Source organism: Leptinotarsa decemlineata, unplaced genomic scaffold, assembly GCF_025532065.1.
Source record: "Leptinotarsa decemlineata unplaced genomic scaffold, Ldec_3_MD MMD2_tig00000035_RagTag_RagTag, whole genome shotgun sequence".
Taxonomy (NCBI): domain Eukaryota; kingdom Metazoa; phylum Arthropoda; class Insecta; order Coleoptera; family Chrysomelidae; genus Leptinotarsa; species Leptinotarsa decemlineata.
In genome coordinates this window covers 9,990,455-10,012,411 of record NW_027412540.1, presented here as the reverse complement: position 1 = coordinate 10,012,411, position 21,957 = coordinate 9,990,455, and the positions used below count along the sequence as shown (strand labels likewise).

The following is a 21,957-nucleotide window of genomic DNA, read 5'->3' as shown; positions in this document are numbered from 1 at the left end:
CTCCCAGGTTATTTGAACGACTAAACTCCAGTTGCTGCAAGCATCGATTTTCAATAAGGTGAATAATGATCTCTTCTATAACTGTTTCTTATCGAAGCTCTGTTTCCGCAATAAAATGCTCTAGTCATCCCTCGCGATCCACGGAATGCACCGCGTCCTCTCGGTGGTCTATGTGTTGATGAAATGCCTGGGCGATTCGTCCTTTTTGACATTACTTTTATATGCCTTCCTCTGAAAATTGACTCATCTAATGTTATTGCAGTTTCTGCAGATTCCCTGTCCTCAAATTCAATATACGCAAATCCTTTTGGATGCTGGTCGTATTTGTTGCAAGGAATAGTTATTCTATTGATGGATCCGCAGATTTGGAAATGTTGTTCCAACTCTTCAGCAGTTGCACCGTAATCTACATTACCAATGTATATGCTACGATTATCCACTTCCATTTTTTCTTTCATTGACAATTGGACAGGAGGGGTGCACATTTTGATTCGCTCGCCAACTTGACTCTGTATTTGTTTCAATTTAGCTAATTCTTCTTCCATTTCACGGACTCTAGCTTTCATTCTTTCTATCTCAGGATCGGGTGAAATGTCAATTTCATCAAACGTTTTGTCTTCAGAAGAATGATCTTCCTCCTTGATATCACTCAATTCATAATCTAGGATCTCATCAGCTAACCAAATGGTTTCTTTGTTGGCCATAGTTTGAATTTTAGGTCGTATCTCTTTAGTAACCACCTTCTTCAAATTCAGAGAATAACTAACATTTTAGATCCCAACAGAAAGCTTTTATATTCTCTTTTTCTACCTGATTCATTATTGCCAACTTATATTCTCCACTCATATACACAGGTATATTAATGAGATAATTTGATTGAGTGAGTACCTAAGTGTGCAGTCTCATTTGTGATAAGGTAGAATGACAAATTGATTGTAGGAGATTAATACGTATAAAATATACCTGAATTATAATTACTCCAATATTGATTATTCTTCATGGCTCTTTGAAAAAGGCACTAAACTAGCAACAAAAACTAGTTTTCCTAATTATTCATTCATTCTTGTTGAGTTTCGAAAATTTTTGGCAAATAACATTGAAGTGAGAATTGAAATATTGAACAAACAATATTGAAACAAAATTATTCATAGTGGAATTTTTACTAATCTCAACACAGATGTACTTGAATTATTGTCATTTTTTCACTCGCCTTGAAATATATGAAGTTTGAAACTATTTCAATTTTCGAAAAGTTTTTTACATATTTATACTCATACTTATATTCATCACTCAAGCCTCAGGTGAACGCTTGGAAGAATTGTTTTCTTTCACATAACCTGACAATAAAAATATATTTTAGATAAGTTGTCTTTGACCCCCCGCTTTATATTATTTCGCATTGATATAATACATGACATGAAAAATACTAAGGCAAAGTGTAACAACCTGGCTTACAAGAAAAAGATTTATACTTCTTGTTGGAAGATTGCTCGCGTTCAGGGTATTCTCAAAAAGGACAAGGAAAATATTCTAAATAACTATAGATCATTCACTTTGCTATCACTGATGTCAAAAATCACAAAGAGAACCGTAAACCACCATATCCTCAAATATTTGGAAGGCTTTAACATCTTGAGCGATCATCAGTATGGCTTTCAGAAACAAAGATCGAAAGACGACCTTTTATCTTATGTCACCCATCACCCATATTTGGAATAACGTAATTGGGAAATATAGAGAGTCAAGAGATTTTGCGCTCGATATTTCTAATACGACCTTTGCTCGTCAAACTTCGATTCTATGGCTTTTTGGATCATTTTTGTATATGACTCTTCAGCTTCCTGGAAGAACGTTTCCTGCAAGTGGCCGTCGATGGATATCTCTCAAATACTTTTACCATCAACGCTTTTGTCGCCCAGTAATCCATATTGTTTCCAAATCTTTTCTTCATTGTATATCAACGACTTATTGGAAAAAACTAACAATCCAATATATTGCTTTGCTTACGATATCACTCTTGTCTCGTCATTTCACTTGGATTCCAGGAGATCATTTTTACCGGCAGCAGGAAATTACACATCTTAATGAGGATCTAAAAGTAATTTTGAATATTTTCTGAAAGTTCACCTGAGTAATTGATGCTACTGTACTTGACTAGATTGTGTTCTCGGCAGATTGAGCATTCCTCTCTGAAAGTAATTTTTTGTGCGTAATCATTTTCGTCTAATCTATATGTTTTTTGTATATAGACTATAGCTATCCAATTCTGAGAGACTACGGTTAGTGTGCAGATGATCGATTTCTAAATGAAGCCATTTCTCTTTGACGAATTTCTGGACTTTACCGCACACTTGCCAATCGTGATCTTCCTATTTTGATTTGGAAAAATCGATTTCAGGTTCTTGTAAGTTTCAGTGATGTGTACGGGATGACCGACAGAAATGGAGGCATAGGAACCGCCATTTTGAAGAATCTATGAAAATACGCCACTGTGCTGGGTCATATAAGATATTAAATGTATTCACCAAACCTTCAATCCTGGTACAACAAACCAACTCTTCCTCTCGAGAAAAGTAGAGCACAGGGCGTTTTCATTTGAAAAGTTATTATAGTCATGACCTGTATACATTTGAAAACAGTAAAAAAAAAAAATTAATTTTACTTGTTTGTTCATGACATGTCTAAAGTATGTCTATGTCTAAATAGGTTTGTAGAGTCACATATAAGATTAAGATGAAAACAGTTTTTTTTTCGTTGCTGACGTGTTGTTCGATAAGGACTGTAGTTACCATGTGGGCCGTGTGTTAAATTTTTGAAAGGAGAAGACAATCTGGAAAATTAATAATGGAAGACACCAACCTTAATTTGGTTCCGGAAGATCTCCATGCTTTCTGATCTCACTTCCTAATTAGTTCGTGGGGTACCCCGGTGGTGATCTTGAAGGATGCTGTTTTGGTGGTACATAATGATAATTTTCACCATACATTTAGCGGAACACACGATTTTTGCGGAACACACTTCTTTTGCCGAGCACACCTCTTGCTTCTTTCTGTCCTTTATACTTTTTTCACGGGTTCCAACCTCCGCGCGTGCGTATAAGGCCGGTGTCATCAATCAAATGTAAGCAATAATAATAATAATTATCATACCTGAACCCACATACAGTAACAGCTGAATACCGAACACGTGTGTTATTAATGTTTTCGTGACCATTTCGATTAAATATGTTCGTGGAGTCATTCGCGTTTTCTCTAGATCGGAAAACCGATTTCAGTAATTCAGGAATAAATTATTTTTGAGATACTTTAACAGACCTAGCATCAACAAAGTGGGATGAACATATTTTGAACATATTATACAAATCAATATTATCCCGAACAAAAACGCTTCTTCTATCTCATGGAAAAAAATCCATTTTGACATCAAAACATCCTTGCAGATTTCTCATTGGTAAGTCATGAAATTTGGTTAATGAACCTTAAATTCGGGTGGAGTGCCATATACAATAAAAAATAAACTAGCCCACACCTTTCCGGTATAAAGGCCAAGTCAAGGTCGAATTGACAGTATTACTCATATTGAAACGATGTGCTTTGTTCTGTAGGTATCAGTCATCAAAGGTAAATATTTGATAATGATTGCCGCTGAATGATTTGAGGTTTCCTATTTTAAATATATCATTGAGGAGGTACGACTCATTGATTGCAGCGCCTCATCGACCTTTCAGCTATTTACTATGGGGGCGTGAAACTATTTTTTCAAAACTGGGCAAAGATAACCCAGAGGATAAAATCGCCCCAATTGACGGTTAATTCAAAGAAATAACAATAAATAAAAAAATTTCAAACATTTATTGAATTTTACTCAATATATCAATAATCCATATACCATATATCGTTATCACATTCACTCCCAGGTTATTTGAACGACTAAACTCCAGTTGCTGCAAGCATCGATTTTCAATAAGGTGAATAATGACCTCTTCTATAACTGGTTCTCATCGAAGCTCTGTTACCGCAATAAAATGCTCTAGTCATCCCTCGCGACCCACGGAATGCACCGCGTCCTCTGGGTGGTCTATGTGTTGATGAAATGCCTGGGCGATTCGTCCTTTTTGACATTACTTTTATATGCCTTTCTCTGAAAATTGACTCGTCTAATGTTATTGCAGTTTCTGCAGATTCCCTGTCCTCAAATTCAATATACGCAAATCCTTTTGGATGCTGGTCGTATTTGTTGCAAGGAATAGTTATTCTATTGATGGAGCCGCAGATTTGGAAATGTTGTTCCAACTCTTCAGCAGTTGCACCGTAATCTACATTACCAATGAATATGCTACGATTATCCACTTCCATTTTTTCTTTCATTGACAATTGGACTGGAGGGGTGCACATTTTGATTCGCTCGCCAACTTGGTTCTGTATTTGTTTCAATTTAGCTAATTCTTCTTCCATTTCACGGACTCTAGCTTTCATTCTTTCTATCTCAGGATCGGGTGCGATGTCAATTTCACTAAACGTTTTGTTTTCAGAAGAATGATCTTCCTCCTTGATATCACTCAATTCATAATCTAGGATCTCATCAGCTAACCAAATATTTTCTTTGTTCGCCATAGTTTGAATTTTAGGTCGTATCTCTTTAGTAACCACCTTCTTCAAATTCAGAGAATAACTAACATTATAGATCCCAACAGAAAGCTTTTATATTCTCTTTTTCTACCTGATTCATTATTGCCAACTTATATTCTTCACTCATATACACAGGTATATTAATTAGATAATTTGATTGAGTGAGTACCTAAGTGGGCAGTCTCATTTGTGATAAGGTAGAATGACAAATTGATTGTAGGAGATTAATAGGTATGAAATATACCTGAATTATAATTACTCCAATATTGATTATTCTTCATGGCTCTTTGAAAAAGGCACTAAACTAGCAACAAAAACTAGTTTTCCTAATTATTCATTCATTCTTGTTGAGTTTCGAAAATTTTTGGCAAATAACATTGAAAGTGAGAATTGAAATATTGAACAAACAATATTGAAACAAAATTATTCATAGTGGAATTTTTACTAATCTCAACACAGATGTACTTGAATTATTGTCATTTTTTCACTCGCCTTGAAATATATGAAGTTTGAAACTATTTAAATTTTCGAAAAGTTTTTTACATATTCATACTCATACTTATATTCATCACTCAAGCATCAGGTGAATGCTTGAAAGAATTGTTTCCTTTCACATAACCTGAAAATAAAAATATATTTTAGATGAGTTTTTTTTGATCCCCTGCTCTATATCATTTCGCATTGATATAATACGTGACATGAAAAATACTAAGGCAAAGTGTAACAACTTGGCTTACAAGAAAGAGATTTATACTTCTTGTTGGAAGATTGCTCGCGTTCAGCGTATTCTCAAAAAGGACAAGAAAAATATTCTAAATAACTATAGACCATTCACTTTGCTATCACTGATGTCAAAAATCACAAAGATAACCGTAAACTACCATATCCTCAAATATTTGGAAGGCTTTAACATCTTGAGCGATCATCAATATGGCTTTCAGAAACAAAGATCGAAAGACGACCTTTTATCCTATGTCACCCATCACCCATATTTGGAATAACGCAATCGGGAAACATAGAGAGTCAAGAGCTTTTGCGCTCGATATTTCTAATAAGACCTTTGCTCGCCAAACTTCGATTCTATGGCTTTTTGGATCATTTTTGTGTATGACCCTTCAGCTTCCTGGTAGAACGTTTTCTGCAAGTGGCCGTCGATGGATATCTCTCAAATACTTTTACCATCAACGCTTTTGTCGCCCAGAAATCCATATTGTCTACAAATCTCTTTCTCATTGTATATCAACGACTTATTGGAAAAAACTAAAAATCCAATATATTGCTTTGCTTACGATATCACTCTTGTCTCGTCATTCCACTTGGATTCCAGGAGATCATTTCTACCGGCAGCAGGAAATTACACATCATAAGGAGGATCTAAATGTAATTTTGAATATTTTCTGAAAGTTTACCTGAGTAATTGATGCTACTGTACTTGACTAGATTGTGTTCTCGGGAGTTTGAACATTCCTCTCTGCAAGTAATTTTTTGTGCGTAATCATTTTCGTCTAATCTATATGTTTTTTATATAGACAATAGCTATCCAATTCTGAGAGACTACAGTTATTGTGCAGATTATCGATTTCTGAACAGTTTTTTTTCGTTGCTGACGTGTGTTATTAATGTTGTCGTGGCCATTTCGATTAAATATGTTCGTGGAGTCATTCGCGTTTTCTCTAGATCGGAAAACCGATTTTAGTAATTCAGGAATAAATTATTCTTGAGATACTTTAACAGATCTAGCATCAACAAAGTCGGATGAACATATTTTGAACATTTTATACGAATCAATATCATCCCGAACAAAACCGCTCCTTCTATCTCATGGAAAAAAACACTAAATACAAAAAATTCATTATGACATCAAAACATCCTTGCAGATTTCTCATTGGTAAGTCATGAAATTTGGTTATTGAACCTTAAATTCGGGTAGAGTGCCATATACAATAAAAAATAAACTAGCCCACACCTTTCCGGTATAAAGGGCAAGTCAAGGTTTTGTAAGTGTCAGTCATCAAAGTTAAATATTTGATAATGATTGCCGGCAATTGTTTTGTGGTTTTTTCTGCTAAATATACCATTGTGGAGGTGCGACTCATTGATTGCAGCGCCTTATCGCTATTCACTATGGAGGCGTAAAACTGTTTTTTCAAAACTGGGCAAAGATAGCCCAGAGGATAAAATCACCCCAATTAACGGTTAATTCAAAGAAATAACAACAAATACAAAATTTTCAAAAATTTATTGAATTTTATTTATTTAATAAACATCTTAAGTATAACTAAAAAACAATTAAACGTGAATCCATATACCATATATCGTTATCACATTCACTAGAGCATTTTATTTCCGCAATAAAATGCTCTAGTCATCCCTCGCGATCCACGGAATGCACCGCGTCCTCTGGGTGGTCTATGCGTTGATGAAATGCCTGGGCGATTCGTCCTTTTTGACATTATTTTATAAGCCTTTCTCTAAAAATTGACTCATCTAATGTTATTGCAGTTTCTGCAGATTCCCTGTCCTCAAATTCAATATACGCAAATCCTTTTGGATGCTGGTCGTATTTGTTGCAAGGAATAGTTATTCTTTGATGGAGCCGCAGATTTGGAAATGTTGTTTCAACTCTTCAGCAGTTGCACCGTAATCTACATTTCCAATGTATATGCTACGATTATCCACTTCCATTTTTTCTTTCATTGGCAATTGAACAGGACGGGCGCACATTTTGATTCGCTCGCCAACTTGACTCTGTATTTGTTTCAATTTAGCTAATTCTTCTTCCATTTCACTGACTCTAGCTTTCATTCTTTCTATCTCAGGATCGGGTGCGATGTCAATTTCATCAAACGTTTTGTCTTCAGAAGAATGATCTTCCTCCTTGATATCACTCAATTCATAATCTAGGATCTTATCAGCTAACCAAATGTTTTCTTTGTTGGCCATAGTTTGAATTTCAGGTCGTATCTCTTCAGTAAATCAACGCTAACCACCTTCTTCAAATTAAGAGAATAACTAACATTATAGATCCCAACAGAAAGCTTTTATATTCTTTTTTTTTACCTAATTCATTATTGCCAACTTATATTCTCCACTCATATACACAGGTATATTAATTAGATAATTTGATTGAGTGAGTACCTAAGTGGGCAGTCTCATTTGTGATAAGGTAGAATGACAAATAAATTGTAGGAGATTAATAGGTATAAAATATACCTGCATTATAATCACTCCAATATTGATTATTCTTCATGGCTCTTTGAAAAAGGCACTAAACTAGCAACAAAAACTAGTTTTCGTAATTATTCATTCATTCTTGTTAAGTTTCGAAAATTCTTGGCAAATAACATTGAAAGTGAGAATTGAAATATTGAACAAACAATATTGAAACAAAATTATTCATAGTGGAATTTTTATTAATCACAACACAGATGTACTTGAATTGTTGTCAATTCTTCACTCGCCTTAAAATATATGAAGTTTGAAACTATTTCAATTTTCGAAAAGTTCTTTACCTACTTATACTCATACTTATATTCACCACTCAAAACTGGGGAAAGATAGCCCAGAGGACAAAGTCACCCCAATTGACGGTTATATTGAAGAAATAACAATAAATTGAAAATTTTTCAAAATTTATTGAATTCTATTTTTTTAATAAACATCCTAAGTATAACTGAAAAACAACTAAACTTGAACTACTTCAATTTGTAACTATTTCTTGTAACTATTTCAATTTTTGAAAAGTTCTTTACCTACTTATACTCATACTTATATTCAGGACTCAAGCCTCAGGTGAATGCTTGGGCGAATTTTCCTTTTTTACATATCCTGAAAATAAAAATATATTTTAGATAATTTGTCCTTGATCCTCTAAATTATATCATTTAGCATTGATATAATACATGATGACATGAAAGATAGTTACACAAATTGTAGCAACCTGTCTTACAAGAAAGAGGTTTTTCTTTTTTGTTGGAAGATTGCTCGCTTTCAGCGTATTCTTAAATTGTCTAAATAACTATAGACCATTTACTTTGCTATCACTGATATAAAAAATCACTAAGAAATCTGTAAACCACCATATCCTCAAATATTTGGAAGGTTTCAACATCTTGAGCGATCATCAATATGGCTTTCAGAAACAAAGATCGAAAGACGACCTTTTATCCTATGTCACCCATCACCCATATTTGGAATAACGCAATCGGGATACATGGAGAGTCACGAGCTTTTGCGCTCGATATTTCTAAGACCTTTGAACGTGTTTGCTCGCAAAACTTCGATTCTATGGTTTTTCGGATCATTTTTATGTATGACTCTTCAGCTTCCTGGAAGAATGTTTTCTGCAAGTGGCGATCGATGGATATCTTTCAAATACTTTTACCATCAACGCTTTTGTCGCCCAGAAATCCATATTTTCTCCAACTCTCTTTTTCATCAACGACTTATTGGAATAAACCAAGAATCCAATATATTGCTTTGCTTACGATATCACATTTGTCTCGTCATTCCATTTTTACCGGCAGCAGGAAATTACATATCTTAATGAGGATCTTAAAGTAATTTCGAATTGGGGTGAAAGTAACCAGGTTCAATTCAATGCCGCAAAAACCCAGGCATCGGTTTCCAGGCATAAATGTCTCGGAACAGGATGAATTAATGTCAGATTAGACAATTCCACTTTCTGCCTCGATAAGTTTGTTGGGAGGTTGAAATGGGTACCGATATATATTGGCTCAATTATGTCGCAGGAATTGCAAAGATCCCTACTAGAAAGTTTGGAAAACTGTTCCGAAACAGAAAACTGTACACACCTCAGCAACTTTTGATGCTATATGAAGCTCATATCTTCTTCTTTGGAGTATAGTTCTCATGTAAGGAGCTCCGCCCCTAAGCATACCCTGAAGCTACTGGATTCCATCCAGAAAAGTATCATCCACCTGATTGGAGACCCGAACATCACTTGCAACCTTGATAGTCTGGAACATCGAAGGAAGGTTTGAGATTTGTCCCTCTTCTATAGATACTTTCACGAGAAGTGTTCAAGTGAAAGGCAACCTGTCTGGTGTGATGACGTCACAGTCTGCCTGAATCAGGGCAAGATCTACTATATGAATGCCGCATTACTTTTAGTGCGTAAATTCCATTGTTATCGGTTGGTTAACCCACTTCAAGATGTTCAATGATTTCTAACAGCAAATTTATAAATTTTGTGCTATTATTTACAGAAAATTATATATCATTAAAATTATTACTGGCAGTTAATTCTGCCGCTAGGTATTACTATTATAAATGTGTATTTAACTCGTTGGATTAAAACTTTCGTCTCCTAGGATAAAAATCAAATTTGATATTTTATGTCTCGATTCAAAGTAATGCTCGACATGAGCATCCCACACAGCACTAGATATTCATGGAATATTCCCTGTATATCATAAAACGAACGTATATATTCCAAATATTCATAGAATATTCTTGGAATATATACATGCCTTTAGAATATTCATAGAATATGCTTGAATTAATATGGCAGGATTATTCCCGAAAGAATGTGCATAGAATGTCTATAAATGGATTATTCTCCCTTGAATATTCTAAGAATATTGTCGATCGAATATACCATATGATATATTCTTAGAATATATCCCCACGGTATATTTTGGAATATTCTATACAATGGAATTTTGAATTATCTTATAATAACGTATCCAAAAATTCAATATTATTAAAAACAAAAATATTTGAAGATCTTAATCGAATGCATAACCTAATGTATATAACCCTGATAGTGTTAACCAGTTTTTGAACTCAACGCAAAGATTCTGGATGAATTGCTCCAACAGCAACTGTTGGAAACGACAAAAAAATTTGAATGGGCCAATAAATGAACCAGTTGCATCAATAAGTTGGTTAATTCTCATCCTATTTGTCTTTTTGTATTTGAAATTATTTAATTATAAAGCGAAAAATCCTGGAAACAGAGAAATGGGGAAGTGAATAATTGGAGTAAACGTTTCTCATTGGTCAATTGAAGTGTAGCGCGCGACAGTCGAATAAGCTCTGTGAAAGCGGCTGTCCCTTAATGCATGGTACATTTGCGTTTGCGTTAAATTCGACATTTGATTCAACATGGCGGTTGACGTGGCAGGTTCGCGTGTGTAATGCATGGTGTGTTAGTGTTATTATCAAAGTATAATTCTGTCACGTTCAGTGTACCATTTATAATTTGGGGTTGTCCAATTTGCAGTACAGCGAATAGTTTGATTTTGGATCTTCAAACAGGAGAGTTGCATCTATTCAGTCTTCAAGAAAAGTAAGTAAAATACAAAAGTATCGATAGTAAAGTCATGGTGATTAACCTACTATACCTCATTTTAGGTTCGAGGAGAGTTGGTGTGTGGGATTTGTTGGTTTGACTAAGTACAGTTGTGTATCTTCAATAGAGAAAAGTAAGTGAATAACACATTTTTTTGTATCATTTGTTTTCATGATTTTTATCACTCGTTTTCAAGATAGTATCAATTTGCCCAAAAGGAAACAGAGTGGTACCTGGTACAGGCAGGTGCGCCAAGGAACTGAAAACGAAATGATTACTTTTCAACAAGACAATGCAAGTTGCTCTCCAAGTCATAAAATGTTGTAAATGTTCATGAGTAACCTATGCGAAAAATATCTATTTGATTTTTATTCCAGTTTTATTGTGCCACTTTCAAATAGTGATAATGAACGTTAATGTACATTTTATTCCAGGTATTACTATTGAAACACTGGCTGATGCATTGTTGGACAAATATAAGGAAAACTATTCTGGTGAGCAAAGTTTGAATAACTTTAAGTAAGTGAAATTCATTGAAGAACCCATCATACTACTCATTTTAAATACTTCATTTGTGGGTTTATTTTTCTAAGTGAGAAACCTAACCTAACCTATTTCTTGATGTAATACACTTTTTCTTTTTCAATGAAATGATATATTTATTATTTTTTAATTAGTGCTGATGAATTCACAGAGTTGTTATTTTAGTATATTTTTTAGTATACATTTGTTTGAGAGTAGGAATATCCTAATTTGAATACATTTCTAATATTTGTAATATGACAGTATTCAGGAATATTTTATTCAGTGAATAAATATTTTGAATTAGATTTTTTATTTTTAATATTGGTTGAAACGTCAAATATTTCAGTGTATATTGTTTTTAAAATATATTTGTTTATGAATATTATGTGTTTTATTACTTGTGTGAATCTTGTATCAAATGCAATATATACATGCCTAATAGCGGTTACTCGTCACATTCTTGGAATATTCCAAATATTCCTAGAATATTCATAAAAATATATTTAAAGAATATTCTATGGTGTTTCTCTATTGTATATTCCTACAATAAACTAAGAATATCCTAAATATTTTATGAATATTCCTCGGGTTCTATTCCTGGAATATTCTTAATAGAATATACCTTAGATATTCTAGAATATTATAAGATATTCCAAGAATATTCCCAAGGAATATTCTTAGAATATATCAAAGGTTCGCCAGGAGCACTTCCAGGGAATATTCTCCAGAAGATATATATATCCATGGCATATTCATAGCATAATACAATATCCTTAAATGTATATTCATAAAATATACCTGGAATATCTATTGCTATGTGGGATATGTTACTTCCACTATGAAAGCTCACTTGATTCCTAATCATTCATACAAAAATGTACTATAACTTTCAACCCTCGCATTTCGTGAAATATCCACTATTTAAATATTCTCGTTCACATTCAAAATCGCATAATCATCAGACGAAAGTCTTAAAATTACTCTTGAGAGCTACTTTCCAATGAAGCTATCAACTCAATTCCTAATTGAATTAAAACAGCAGAAATTCAAGTATGTAATAAATTTCTTTATTGAAATCAATCATTACCACTCTTTGAAGATATGAATTTTCAATGCCGTTAAACTATTTAAATTTCATTTCAAACGTTGTTTCAGACATTTTTTCTGAGTTTAGATGAAAAATATTGACCATTTTGACACATATTGACACACAAACACATGACCTACATACCAGAGCTGCAACACTCTTCCCGACGTGTTTTTCACCAATGAAATTTTCGTCATCGGGAGATGGACTATATTCATTCATAATTTTAACTACGCATATTTATACACGTTACTATTATAAGGGTGAAGAATAGAATGTTTGAAATCAGACACTGTTCATAATGCTCATGCCAGACTCAGATTTTTTCAGACTTTCCCAGGCATACAAAAGTCTGGTGTGATGTGCACTAACCATTATTGGCAATGATCGTTTCTTCTATTGGTATATTGAAAAATAATGGTTTGTTCGATTGATAACCTATTTATTTTGTAGAAATTCATATTGAATTTGGTATAGAGAAAATAACTTTGGACTGATTTCTACTAAGTTTTTCATTCGTTACGACCGGTTTCGGTTTGTTGAACCATTTTAAAGTAAACTGATGCATTTTGACTAACAAGTCCTTAAATATACAGTTGATTTGCTTTTGATACCTGAAATAATAAATGTTACCTGTTTTATCAATGCCAATACTAAAACAATAACTATTTAACTTCTATATCATATTAAAATTACTAACTGATGATCAAAAAATCTACTTGTGGATTTCTCCAACTAGCAATTTCGACAACTACTTTGGGATCCAATGGAATCCAAAAACCTACTCGTAGAGAAATCAACGGGTTGGTTTTTGGATAATTAGTTGATAATTTTGTTATGTTATAAAAGTGGAATAGTTATTGTTTTGGTATTGGTATTGACAAATCAGGTAATATTTGTTATTTCATATATCTATTGCAAGTACTACAAGCACATTGACTGTATATTTTAGGACTTGTTTTTCAAAATGCATAAGTTTACTTGAAAATGGTTTGACAAACCGAAACCGGTCATAAATAATAAAAAGCTTAGTAAAAATCAGACAAAAGTTATTTACTTTATCCTATATTAGAAAATATTCATCTTTTCTGATGATTAACGAAAAAACAGATTTTTTTTTCTCCAAATTTGTATATGTGCTGCGTGTTATTCCATACAAGTTTTTATAACTCGTTTAGTTTAATAGCAGTTCTCAAAGCTCATTTCATCAAACTTTTCAGTTTCTGTCGTCTTATTTTCAGAGCAACACTTCATGAGTAGATTTTGTTTGAAGGCCGTTGAATCAAGGAATTATCTCCTGACGTTTTGCTAACACGTGTGACTAGCTTCTTTAGAGGTGCTCCCACCTTCGATGTTGAAAGCAAACTGGTGTTTACTCGAATGGGTAACAGCAAAGCAGTGGTGTGTGCCCTTCAGTCCCTTTATGAACAGCTACCTTTGATATTCCCATTAGGGTGTGGTATCTGTTGAAAATGGTGACACCATCTCTTGCATCGCATTTCCAATTAATCTTAGGGTTTGGATTGTGGTTGAATGGGTCTTTCAGAATCCAAACTGTTCATGTGCTAGTAAATTTTTGTACCTGATTTTCACATGACCATGGACTAATCGATATATGATTTTGAGGGAAATATGGATCTCGACCAATTTTTGGTATCAAAATGATTTCACCATATTTCTATCGTGGATAATTTCCAAGAAGCAGTGAGTCTGTATTTAGCCTGAAATGGACGTGGTTTGTTCAACTGAAGAGAAATATGCTTCTTTTGCTCTGCTCTATGTATGAGTGTTGAAGTATCTTCTTTGAATGTCTACCTTCTAGTATACGCCAGAGTGATCCGTAGCCGGTTTTTAGGCTCTCGTATAATTTAGACCATTTCTCGTTTCTGTAATCAATAATAGTCTACTGAACTTCGTTAGTTTATTCATTCGCCCTGGCTCTGTCCCTCGGTGGTGAAGTTTTAGTAGATACTTCTCAAACGGTTTCTCCTGTCAATCAGAGATTCAATCTTCCGTGAAAATTTGGGATTTTGACAGTCCTCATTCTACAATGACGGTCGCTGCGAAAGCACTTGTAATTTTCTTTTTGAAATATACCTCTGCGGCATCAAGTATTTTTGTGGATTCATGTGGTTCTGGAATGTTCAGAGTATTTTCGAAGCGGACTTCGTCTGTCGACACTAAGATACTTGTGTTCTGAATAGAGTGATTATCCACCAGAATCACTGAATTGTAACCTGAGTTAACTGCAATATCATGTTCATCGAATCTATGGAATAGTTGTTGATGGGTTGATATCCCCGGTCCTACCACTTGATATCTATGATGATCGGCATAAGCATGAAGTGATCTGTCGTTCTGATTGCTGATTCCACTCCACTGCATGTGTTTGGCATTAAAATTACGTCAACTATCGTGAGGCAATGTCTTTCTATTAGTAGTTCACTAAGTAACCCCGACAGAGAGATATTTTGGGGGTACTGTCGGCTAATATCAGTCTATGAACTCCTCTCCTCAGCGTCACTTCAATTCTAACAGAGTCTGTCCATCAAGTGATGAGCAATCTCCAAGGGACTCCTTCAAAAAAGGGATTTTGCAGGAGCATGATGTATACGACGTGTTCTCTGAAGAAGTTCTCTCTATCGAGCTTCTTCCGGATTATATTGTCAGTATTTCGGAATACATTATTAAGGGGTTCTGTCAAGCTCTGGCGTCTTGCCAGTAATGAGACGAGGAATTGTATCAAGAGATGTTTAATCTGGTCTAGGGCAGCACAAAATTGCTCGCGGTTTAGATGTTCCAGCATGCGAGACCCATCATCTAGCTGAATTTTTCCTTGCAGGCATGCTGGTGGGCATGCAGTTATGCTGAAGGGGTTTGTTAGGGGTTGTCGGTATTTCAGAGAATGCCAAGTAACCGTGGAAAGCAGCTGTCTGTTTCTCCCTGCTGTTGAAGCACCTCGCAAGGGATTGACGTGGATTTTCACATTCTAGTGGAAATATTAATAATTATTGTTCCAGTAATACAGTAATTCACAATTCTCATAGCTCTTTCGTTTTCAACTTTCCGTTACTTTAAATCAAAAATATGTTACTCAGTTAATGATTGTATTTTTATAGGATCCTCCAAAATACGAATATGGATACAATATTGCAAATGACCAAGGTGATGGACAAGGGAAACAGGAGCAACGGGATGGAATCCATGCATCAGGAAGGTAAAGCTTTGTATTAAGGTTTTTTTATTTACCATCAGTTTTTGTCAAACATATCTAATTTTCCTCTAGAAATAATCCTCCGACAAAAATTGTAATCAAGACTATTCTGATCAGTTAATGTCTCATTTAATAATTTTTGTGCAAATGATATGGAGATATGCATTTGGAATATGCTTGTTCATGAAAGCACCTGCCAATAATATTATTTTTCATTAGTTATCCATTTTAGCATATGATCAGTGAAATTCAACAAAGTTTTTTTTTTTGGAAATAGAGGGAACACAAACTTCCAAAAATTCTAGAACATCCATTCAAAGCTCAAGTTCATCTCAGAAAAATAACTCTTTGACTTTCTCAGAAACAATCATTTCAAGAAACTCAAACACGTAATGAAAGTGGAATGGTTTCATATTCCCATTTAGAGGTCGAAGCAATATATAGTCTTGTTCAGTGAATAAACTTACCCTTTACTCATTAGCCGGCGGTAAATCAAACATTACATACCTGATACCGTAATGTGTTGCCTAGCAACACTCTTTGTTTCTGAAAGCAATGTCGTTTCAGTTTCAACTTTCAACCAATTTCCCCTCAAAAATGATAATTAGAAATTTTACGGAATTCTACACTACATACTATTATAGGTACAATATTTTTGCCGCATACCACAACCATATACGATTATTATAAAAGTAGTTGCCAGAATTCACTGTCAACTAGTTAAACAGGTAATGTGCCCCTGAGGACCTGAATAATTATAATAATAATAGGTCAGCTGACCAACTTTCGGAAATCTAACATTTCAGTGAAGTTTCTATTGTTCTATGAAATCTTTCGATCATTATTTTCAAGGTAGGATGGTAGGTGTAGTTCAATAATATTGGAATACCATAATTTTCGAAAATTCTTTAAATAAAGAGCTCTTAAACTTTCTTCATTGATCAGAAGTGATTATCTAGAAGGCACTCCAAATTTCGTGATCCAACCATCATAAAATGTTCTTTCTACTGTTTTCGCCCACATATAAGTCACTGGAAATGCTTGAACTCAACTAGAATATCTGTGTTTATATTTGAGACAGAAAGAAAAATGGTCCTAGTATATCGATATTTAGGTATATTGTTTCTGAAATTTTATATCATCAACATACCTATTATTCTTAGAGTTATGGCATAGAATGCAATTTTGAACCAATATTCTGATATTTTTTCCGGTTCTTGGCCAAATATATTTAGTTTTGATAAAAAGTAAAACTGTAGCATCTGGCGTAGAATTAATACCAAACAAACAATTTGCCCAGAGTATTGTTGCTTTGATGCTCGAATGAGATATATCGGGAAATCAATTGAATCAGTTGATACATCTCAAAATAACTGTAAATTACTTTCAGTGGATTTTATCAAAATGAGTGATGGACGGTAGCCGGTCGGTTCGACGTGGATGCTTTGTTCACTCACTCAAATTGACCGCCGTGTTGGTCGCTGGTTCAAGCCCCAGGCTGAACGATCAATTTTCACTTGTTATCGTCCAACCCGTATTAGGAATCATACGTTAAAACGTGAGACCTCGTTAGTCCTCAGCTCGTATAAGTTTCGCTTTCTGAGGGTTGTCGTTCGTAGGGTGCGACAGCTGGTTAACGAAAAAACAGATTTTTTTTAAACAGATTGATAAGAGATGATAGTTTTTTGAGTTCGTAAATGTTTGTGATCCATGAAGATTGTGAATTATCGTCCTTCAAGAATAACATTTTTTTTTAGATTCATATATAACTTGTTCGCGATAATGTGTACTCTATTTCATTTGATTCTTGGATAGTGTCGACGAGAAAAATTTCACTAGCGCCCCTATATATGTGTTTGAAGCATAAATCATCAATGACAAAGAAAAATATAAATAAGGATGAACTGATGAAGTGGAATTGACAATTATTTTTCCCCATTTCTTGAGAACAGCTTCTTGTCGAGTATTCTAAACGTTGTCTATTACATTTATCATTCCCTTTTAAAAATGATTTCTGCAGTCTTCAGAATGGATGTTAGGAAAAAATAATAATCCTCAAAAATCTTCTTGATGAATTCATATCTTTTGGTTTCTCATAATTTAGTGTGGCTTCAACTTAAACACGCTTAATGCAATTTACCTAATCCAGCTACAGGTATTAGCACTCCAAACTACCTGTGCTGTGATATCCAGTCATCAGAGATTACCTCGGGATATATAAACCTCTGAAGAAGCTAGCCATTCGTGCCAGCGAAACGTCAGGAAGAAATTCCAACAATCGACAGTTTACAAACCCGAAAAATAATGACAATGAATACATCGGCCTCGAAAGCCTTCAAAATTTTGTCCTTTTGGGGTCCTTGACAGCACATCAAGTTTGACATCAAAATGGTTGTCATATCCAACCAAAGCTCAAACAGAAACTCTTAGTGATGGGTTCAACAAACTACAAACAGAAACTCAATGACCTCAAAAAAAAGCAAAATTAGTAACGTGCAAATTTATAACTTATGGAATAATCACCACTTGTGTCAACTAATAATAGAAACAATAGAAACTTTATCAGCGTCTCAAAAGTAGAAATTATACAGTACAATCAAAAGTAACACTCCATTGTGAGATTTTCACTGGACAGTTCACAAAACCGCGACACGTGTTTCGCTTTGCAATAACTTTTTCCAGTGATTCCATACTCTGTATGAAAACACTTGAATAAGTTATTTGTTTCTTCAAGTATCGACCAATTCCATCACAACAGAAATCAACTTTAATCGTTAAATAGACAAATCTACAACCGCACGCAACATACGATACAATTGCTTTGAAACATTTTCTAATCCTTGTAATAGCAATAATGATAATACATTTATTTCGAAAAGGTGTACACCTTGTGTATCAACGACTCATTGGAAAAAACAAGAATCCAATATAATGCTTTGCTAACGACAGCACACTTGTGTCGTCATTCCATTTGGATTCCACACTGGTAAAAATTTTTCCACCGGTACCGGTGGCAATTTAATTACCGCCCATATTAGCGAGAAATTACTTTCGCGTGTGATCTCACATTCCATGCGGAATATTATTTTGTAATTCTAACCCGAAGACAAGTGTGGAATTTTTCAGTGTAATTTTTCATTTTGAGTGTAATTTTGTGTTGAAATAAAACTTTATAGGGTAAATTTGCGATATAAATTTATATCGAGATATTACACTCTTGACAGAATTTTACAGTAGAATTTTACACTCTTATATAATTTCACAGTGGAATTCTATACTCTGATAAAATTTTACATTGTAATTATTCATTTACGGGTTATATTACCTTGGGATATTCCGTTGTAAGAAGGTCCGAATTCAGAGTAGTTTTGAAGATAATGATACCTCAATCAGATGTTGACTCTTGACTCTTAAGTGGCCATTTTTCCACATAATTTAGATAATTGAATGCACAAGACATATTACACATTGATATATTAAAAAAAATGTGTATATACAAAATAAGTTCATATACATTCTTGAAATGAAATTCTACAAAACATTGTTTTTTTCCATTTTCAAAAAAGTCAAATAACAGTACAAAATAAAAAAACCATTCTTCAAATTAACACATTTTCTTTCTTGCCCATGGTGGTATTATTCGAAAAGAGAAATGAAAGTAATATTCCTTTTTCTTTTTTCCTCAATTGCTGTTATTATCCTAAAATAGAAATGAAATATCATCAAATGAATAGGTTTAGAAATCTAAAAAATAGTAAGTTGACGAACACACATTCCTAGAGAGAAACTACTACTAGTTTGAATTCAATATTAATATTTCTCAAAAATTTTTGATACATATTCAACCGTTTAAATAAAAAATTAGATTTTTCCAAATGTTTTCCAACATTTTCTGAAATATAGCAAATATAGCTATAATGATATGGTATAAAGTGGTGATGAAGTGTTTTGTTCACCTCTTCAACAGAAACAAAAAGGTCCTAAAGTGTTTCTCGATTCCTTCAATTTTGAGTTCCAACTTGCCTCCCATCACAAAAATGTTTTCAAGTTCAATAATAAGAATCACAAATCCTCAAATTTATCCAAAATTATGAGAGATACGAATAAAACATTCAGATATTTTTTTAGGTGAATGAAATTACGATTTAACATTGTCCGATATTTGCAACCACCAATACGAAACTTTATTCCTCATCAAAATTCATATTTAAAATTGGTCGTGCATACGGCGTCACTGATGAGTCACGCCACTGCTATCGAGTATATCTTTTTTTTCTCTTTTCTCAATACCATTCAGTAATTATCACAAACTTTTTCAAATATATGTTCTGTAATTATTTGAAAATCAGTTAAAATATGTTGTACTATTCCATACAGTATGAAATAATTCGCGATGTGAGGTTAGGATATACTTGTAATAAAAAAAACACTCTAATGCATAACGAGAAAACTCAATGAATTCATCTGTTTATTGGACTAGTTATTGAAATTTTACAAGAAATGTACTCACCTTCTTTATTTATTTTCACCAACAACAAAAATATTCTAATGCACACGTCAGACAAACCGATGCGCTTCTGTAGACAAGAATGAACAATACAATAAATACTCACAAATACAAGCGTAATTTTACATTCGATAAAGAGATGGCGAAAATTTACATTTCACTAAGGGGGAAAAGCCATCGTCCAGTTAGTAATTCTCTTCACATGAAATAATACGTTATGATTTCACACATATATTAGATGAATATTTAATTCTCAATGAAAAGTACATTGTCTACTGAAATTACGCTCGGGGATGTGAATTACTCAATAGAGAGAGTATATTTTCAATAAAACTGGAGTAATTTTCTTCGTTCGAAATTAAAATTCCGAGGTAAATTTCAATCATTTTTCCCGGTGCAGGACATCGGCTACGGAGGCATATCTTCAGCAGCAGCATGAGGTTGCATATTTTAATGAGTATCTAGAATTGATTTCACATTGGGGTGAAAGTAACCAGGTTCAATTCAATACTACAAAAACCCAGGCATCGGTTTCCTCCAAAAAGATAAATGTCTCCGAACCGGATATAATAATGTCAGGTCAGACAATTCAGCTTTCTGCTTCGATAAGTTTGTTGGGGGTTGAAATGGACACCAATATCTCTTGGCACAATCATGTCACTGGAATTGCAAAGGCTACTTCTCAAAAGCTTGGAACACTGTTTCGAATTAGAAAACTGTACACACCTCAGAAACGTTTGATGCTTTATAAACCTCAATTCAGACATTCTTTGGAATATTGTTCTCATGTATGGAGCTCTGTCACCGAACATACCCTGAAATTGCTGGATTCCATCCGGAAAAAGTCACTCGCCTGATTGGAGACGCGAACATTACGTGCAACCTTGACAGCCTGGAACATCGAAGAAAGGTTGGAGATTTGTATCTCTTCTATATATATTTTCACGGGAGATCTTCAAGTGACTTGGCACATTTGATTCCACCAAGAGCGGTAAATATCAGAAATACGCGACGGACTGTGGCTGCTCATCGTTTTGAGGTTCAACTCAGTATACTTCGAACTCAACTGTTTGAGAACTTTTACATTCGAAGAACTCCGATTTTGTGGAATAAACTTCCTGAGAACGTTTTTCCAAATGGATTTAGTCTTCAGCGATTCGAATCCAATGTGAATCGCTACTTTCTTACAGGCACCGCTCTGGAGCGCCTTAAGGATTTTCCTGTAGTGCTTGTGTTTTGTCTTAAAAAGAAAACAAAAAATATAAATATAATGCATTAAAAATCAACGAACAGAAAATAAAATTTCTGTAATCTCTTAAGGGTGAAAGTCATGACAGAAATCCATAGTAATGAATAATTTTACAGAAGATATCCACTGAGTAGATGCCAAAATTCATGAATTATTTCAATAGGTTTCTTCGAAATGCTAAAAATGTTAATTTCGTTTACCATAATCTCGTTTATTTTTTAATCTAAATGAGTGCTCACTGTCGTTACTTTTTAACATTTTTCTATAGCGAGAATCTGATTTCACTGGTATGTGAGTGACACTTTACAGATAGAATTCTGTTCATATTCCAAAAAAATCTTGCAAATCGGAATAATATATATATATATATATATATATATATATATATAACGGGTGTCCCACATTTTATGTGACAGGCAATATCTGGTTTG

The 21,957-nt window shown here is 34.0% G+C and overlaps 2 protein-coding genes and 3 pseudogenes across 2 annotated transcripts in view; 2 read left to right on the top strand and 3 right to left on the bottom strand.

The window, feature by feature from the left end:
- LOC111508187 (uncharacterized) overlaps window positions 1-21,957 on the top strand; it is a 77,982-nt gene that overhangs the window by 35,400 nt on the left and 20,625 nt on the right. Inside the window, exon 3 of the mRNA XM_023163616.2 lies at window positions 15,676-15,773. Within this exon, the coding sequence (XP_023019384.2) occupies window positions 15,676-15,773 (98 nt within the window). The remainder of the gene's footprint in view (window positions 1-15,675; window positions 15,774-21,957) is intronic.
- Window positions 51-704, bottom strand: LOC141481093 (polyadenylate-binding protein 2 pseudogene; annotated as a pseudogene).
- On the bottom strand, window positions 3,960-4,613 carry LOC141481092 (polyadenylate-binding protein 2 pseudogene; annotated as a pseudogene).
- LOC141481091 (polyadenylate-binding protein 2 pseudogene) lies at window positions 6,959-7,571 on the bottom strand (annotated as a pseudogene).
- LOC141481000 (uncharacterized) lies at window positions 10,591-11,857 on the top strand. Its single transcript, XM_074171857.1, has 3 exons — window positions 10,591-10,941; window positions 11,007-11,077; window positions 11,379-11,857. Exons 1-3 carry the CDS (start codon window positions 10,790-10,792, stop codon window positions 11,465-11,467), a joined length of 312 nt encoding a protein of 103 aa, XP_074027958.1. The 5' UTR covers window positions 10,591-10,789; the 3' UTR covers window positions 11,468-11,857.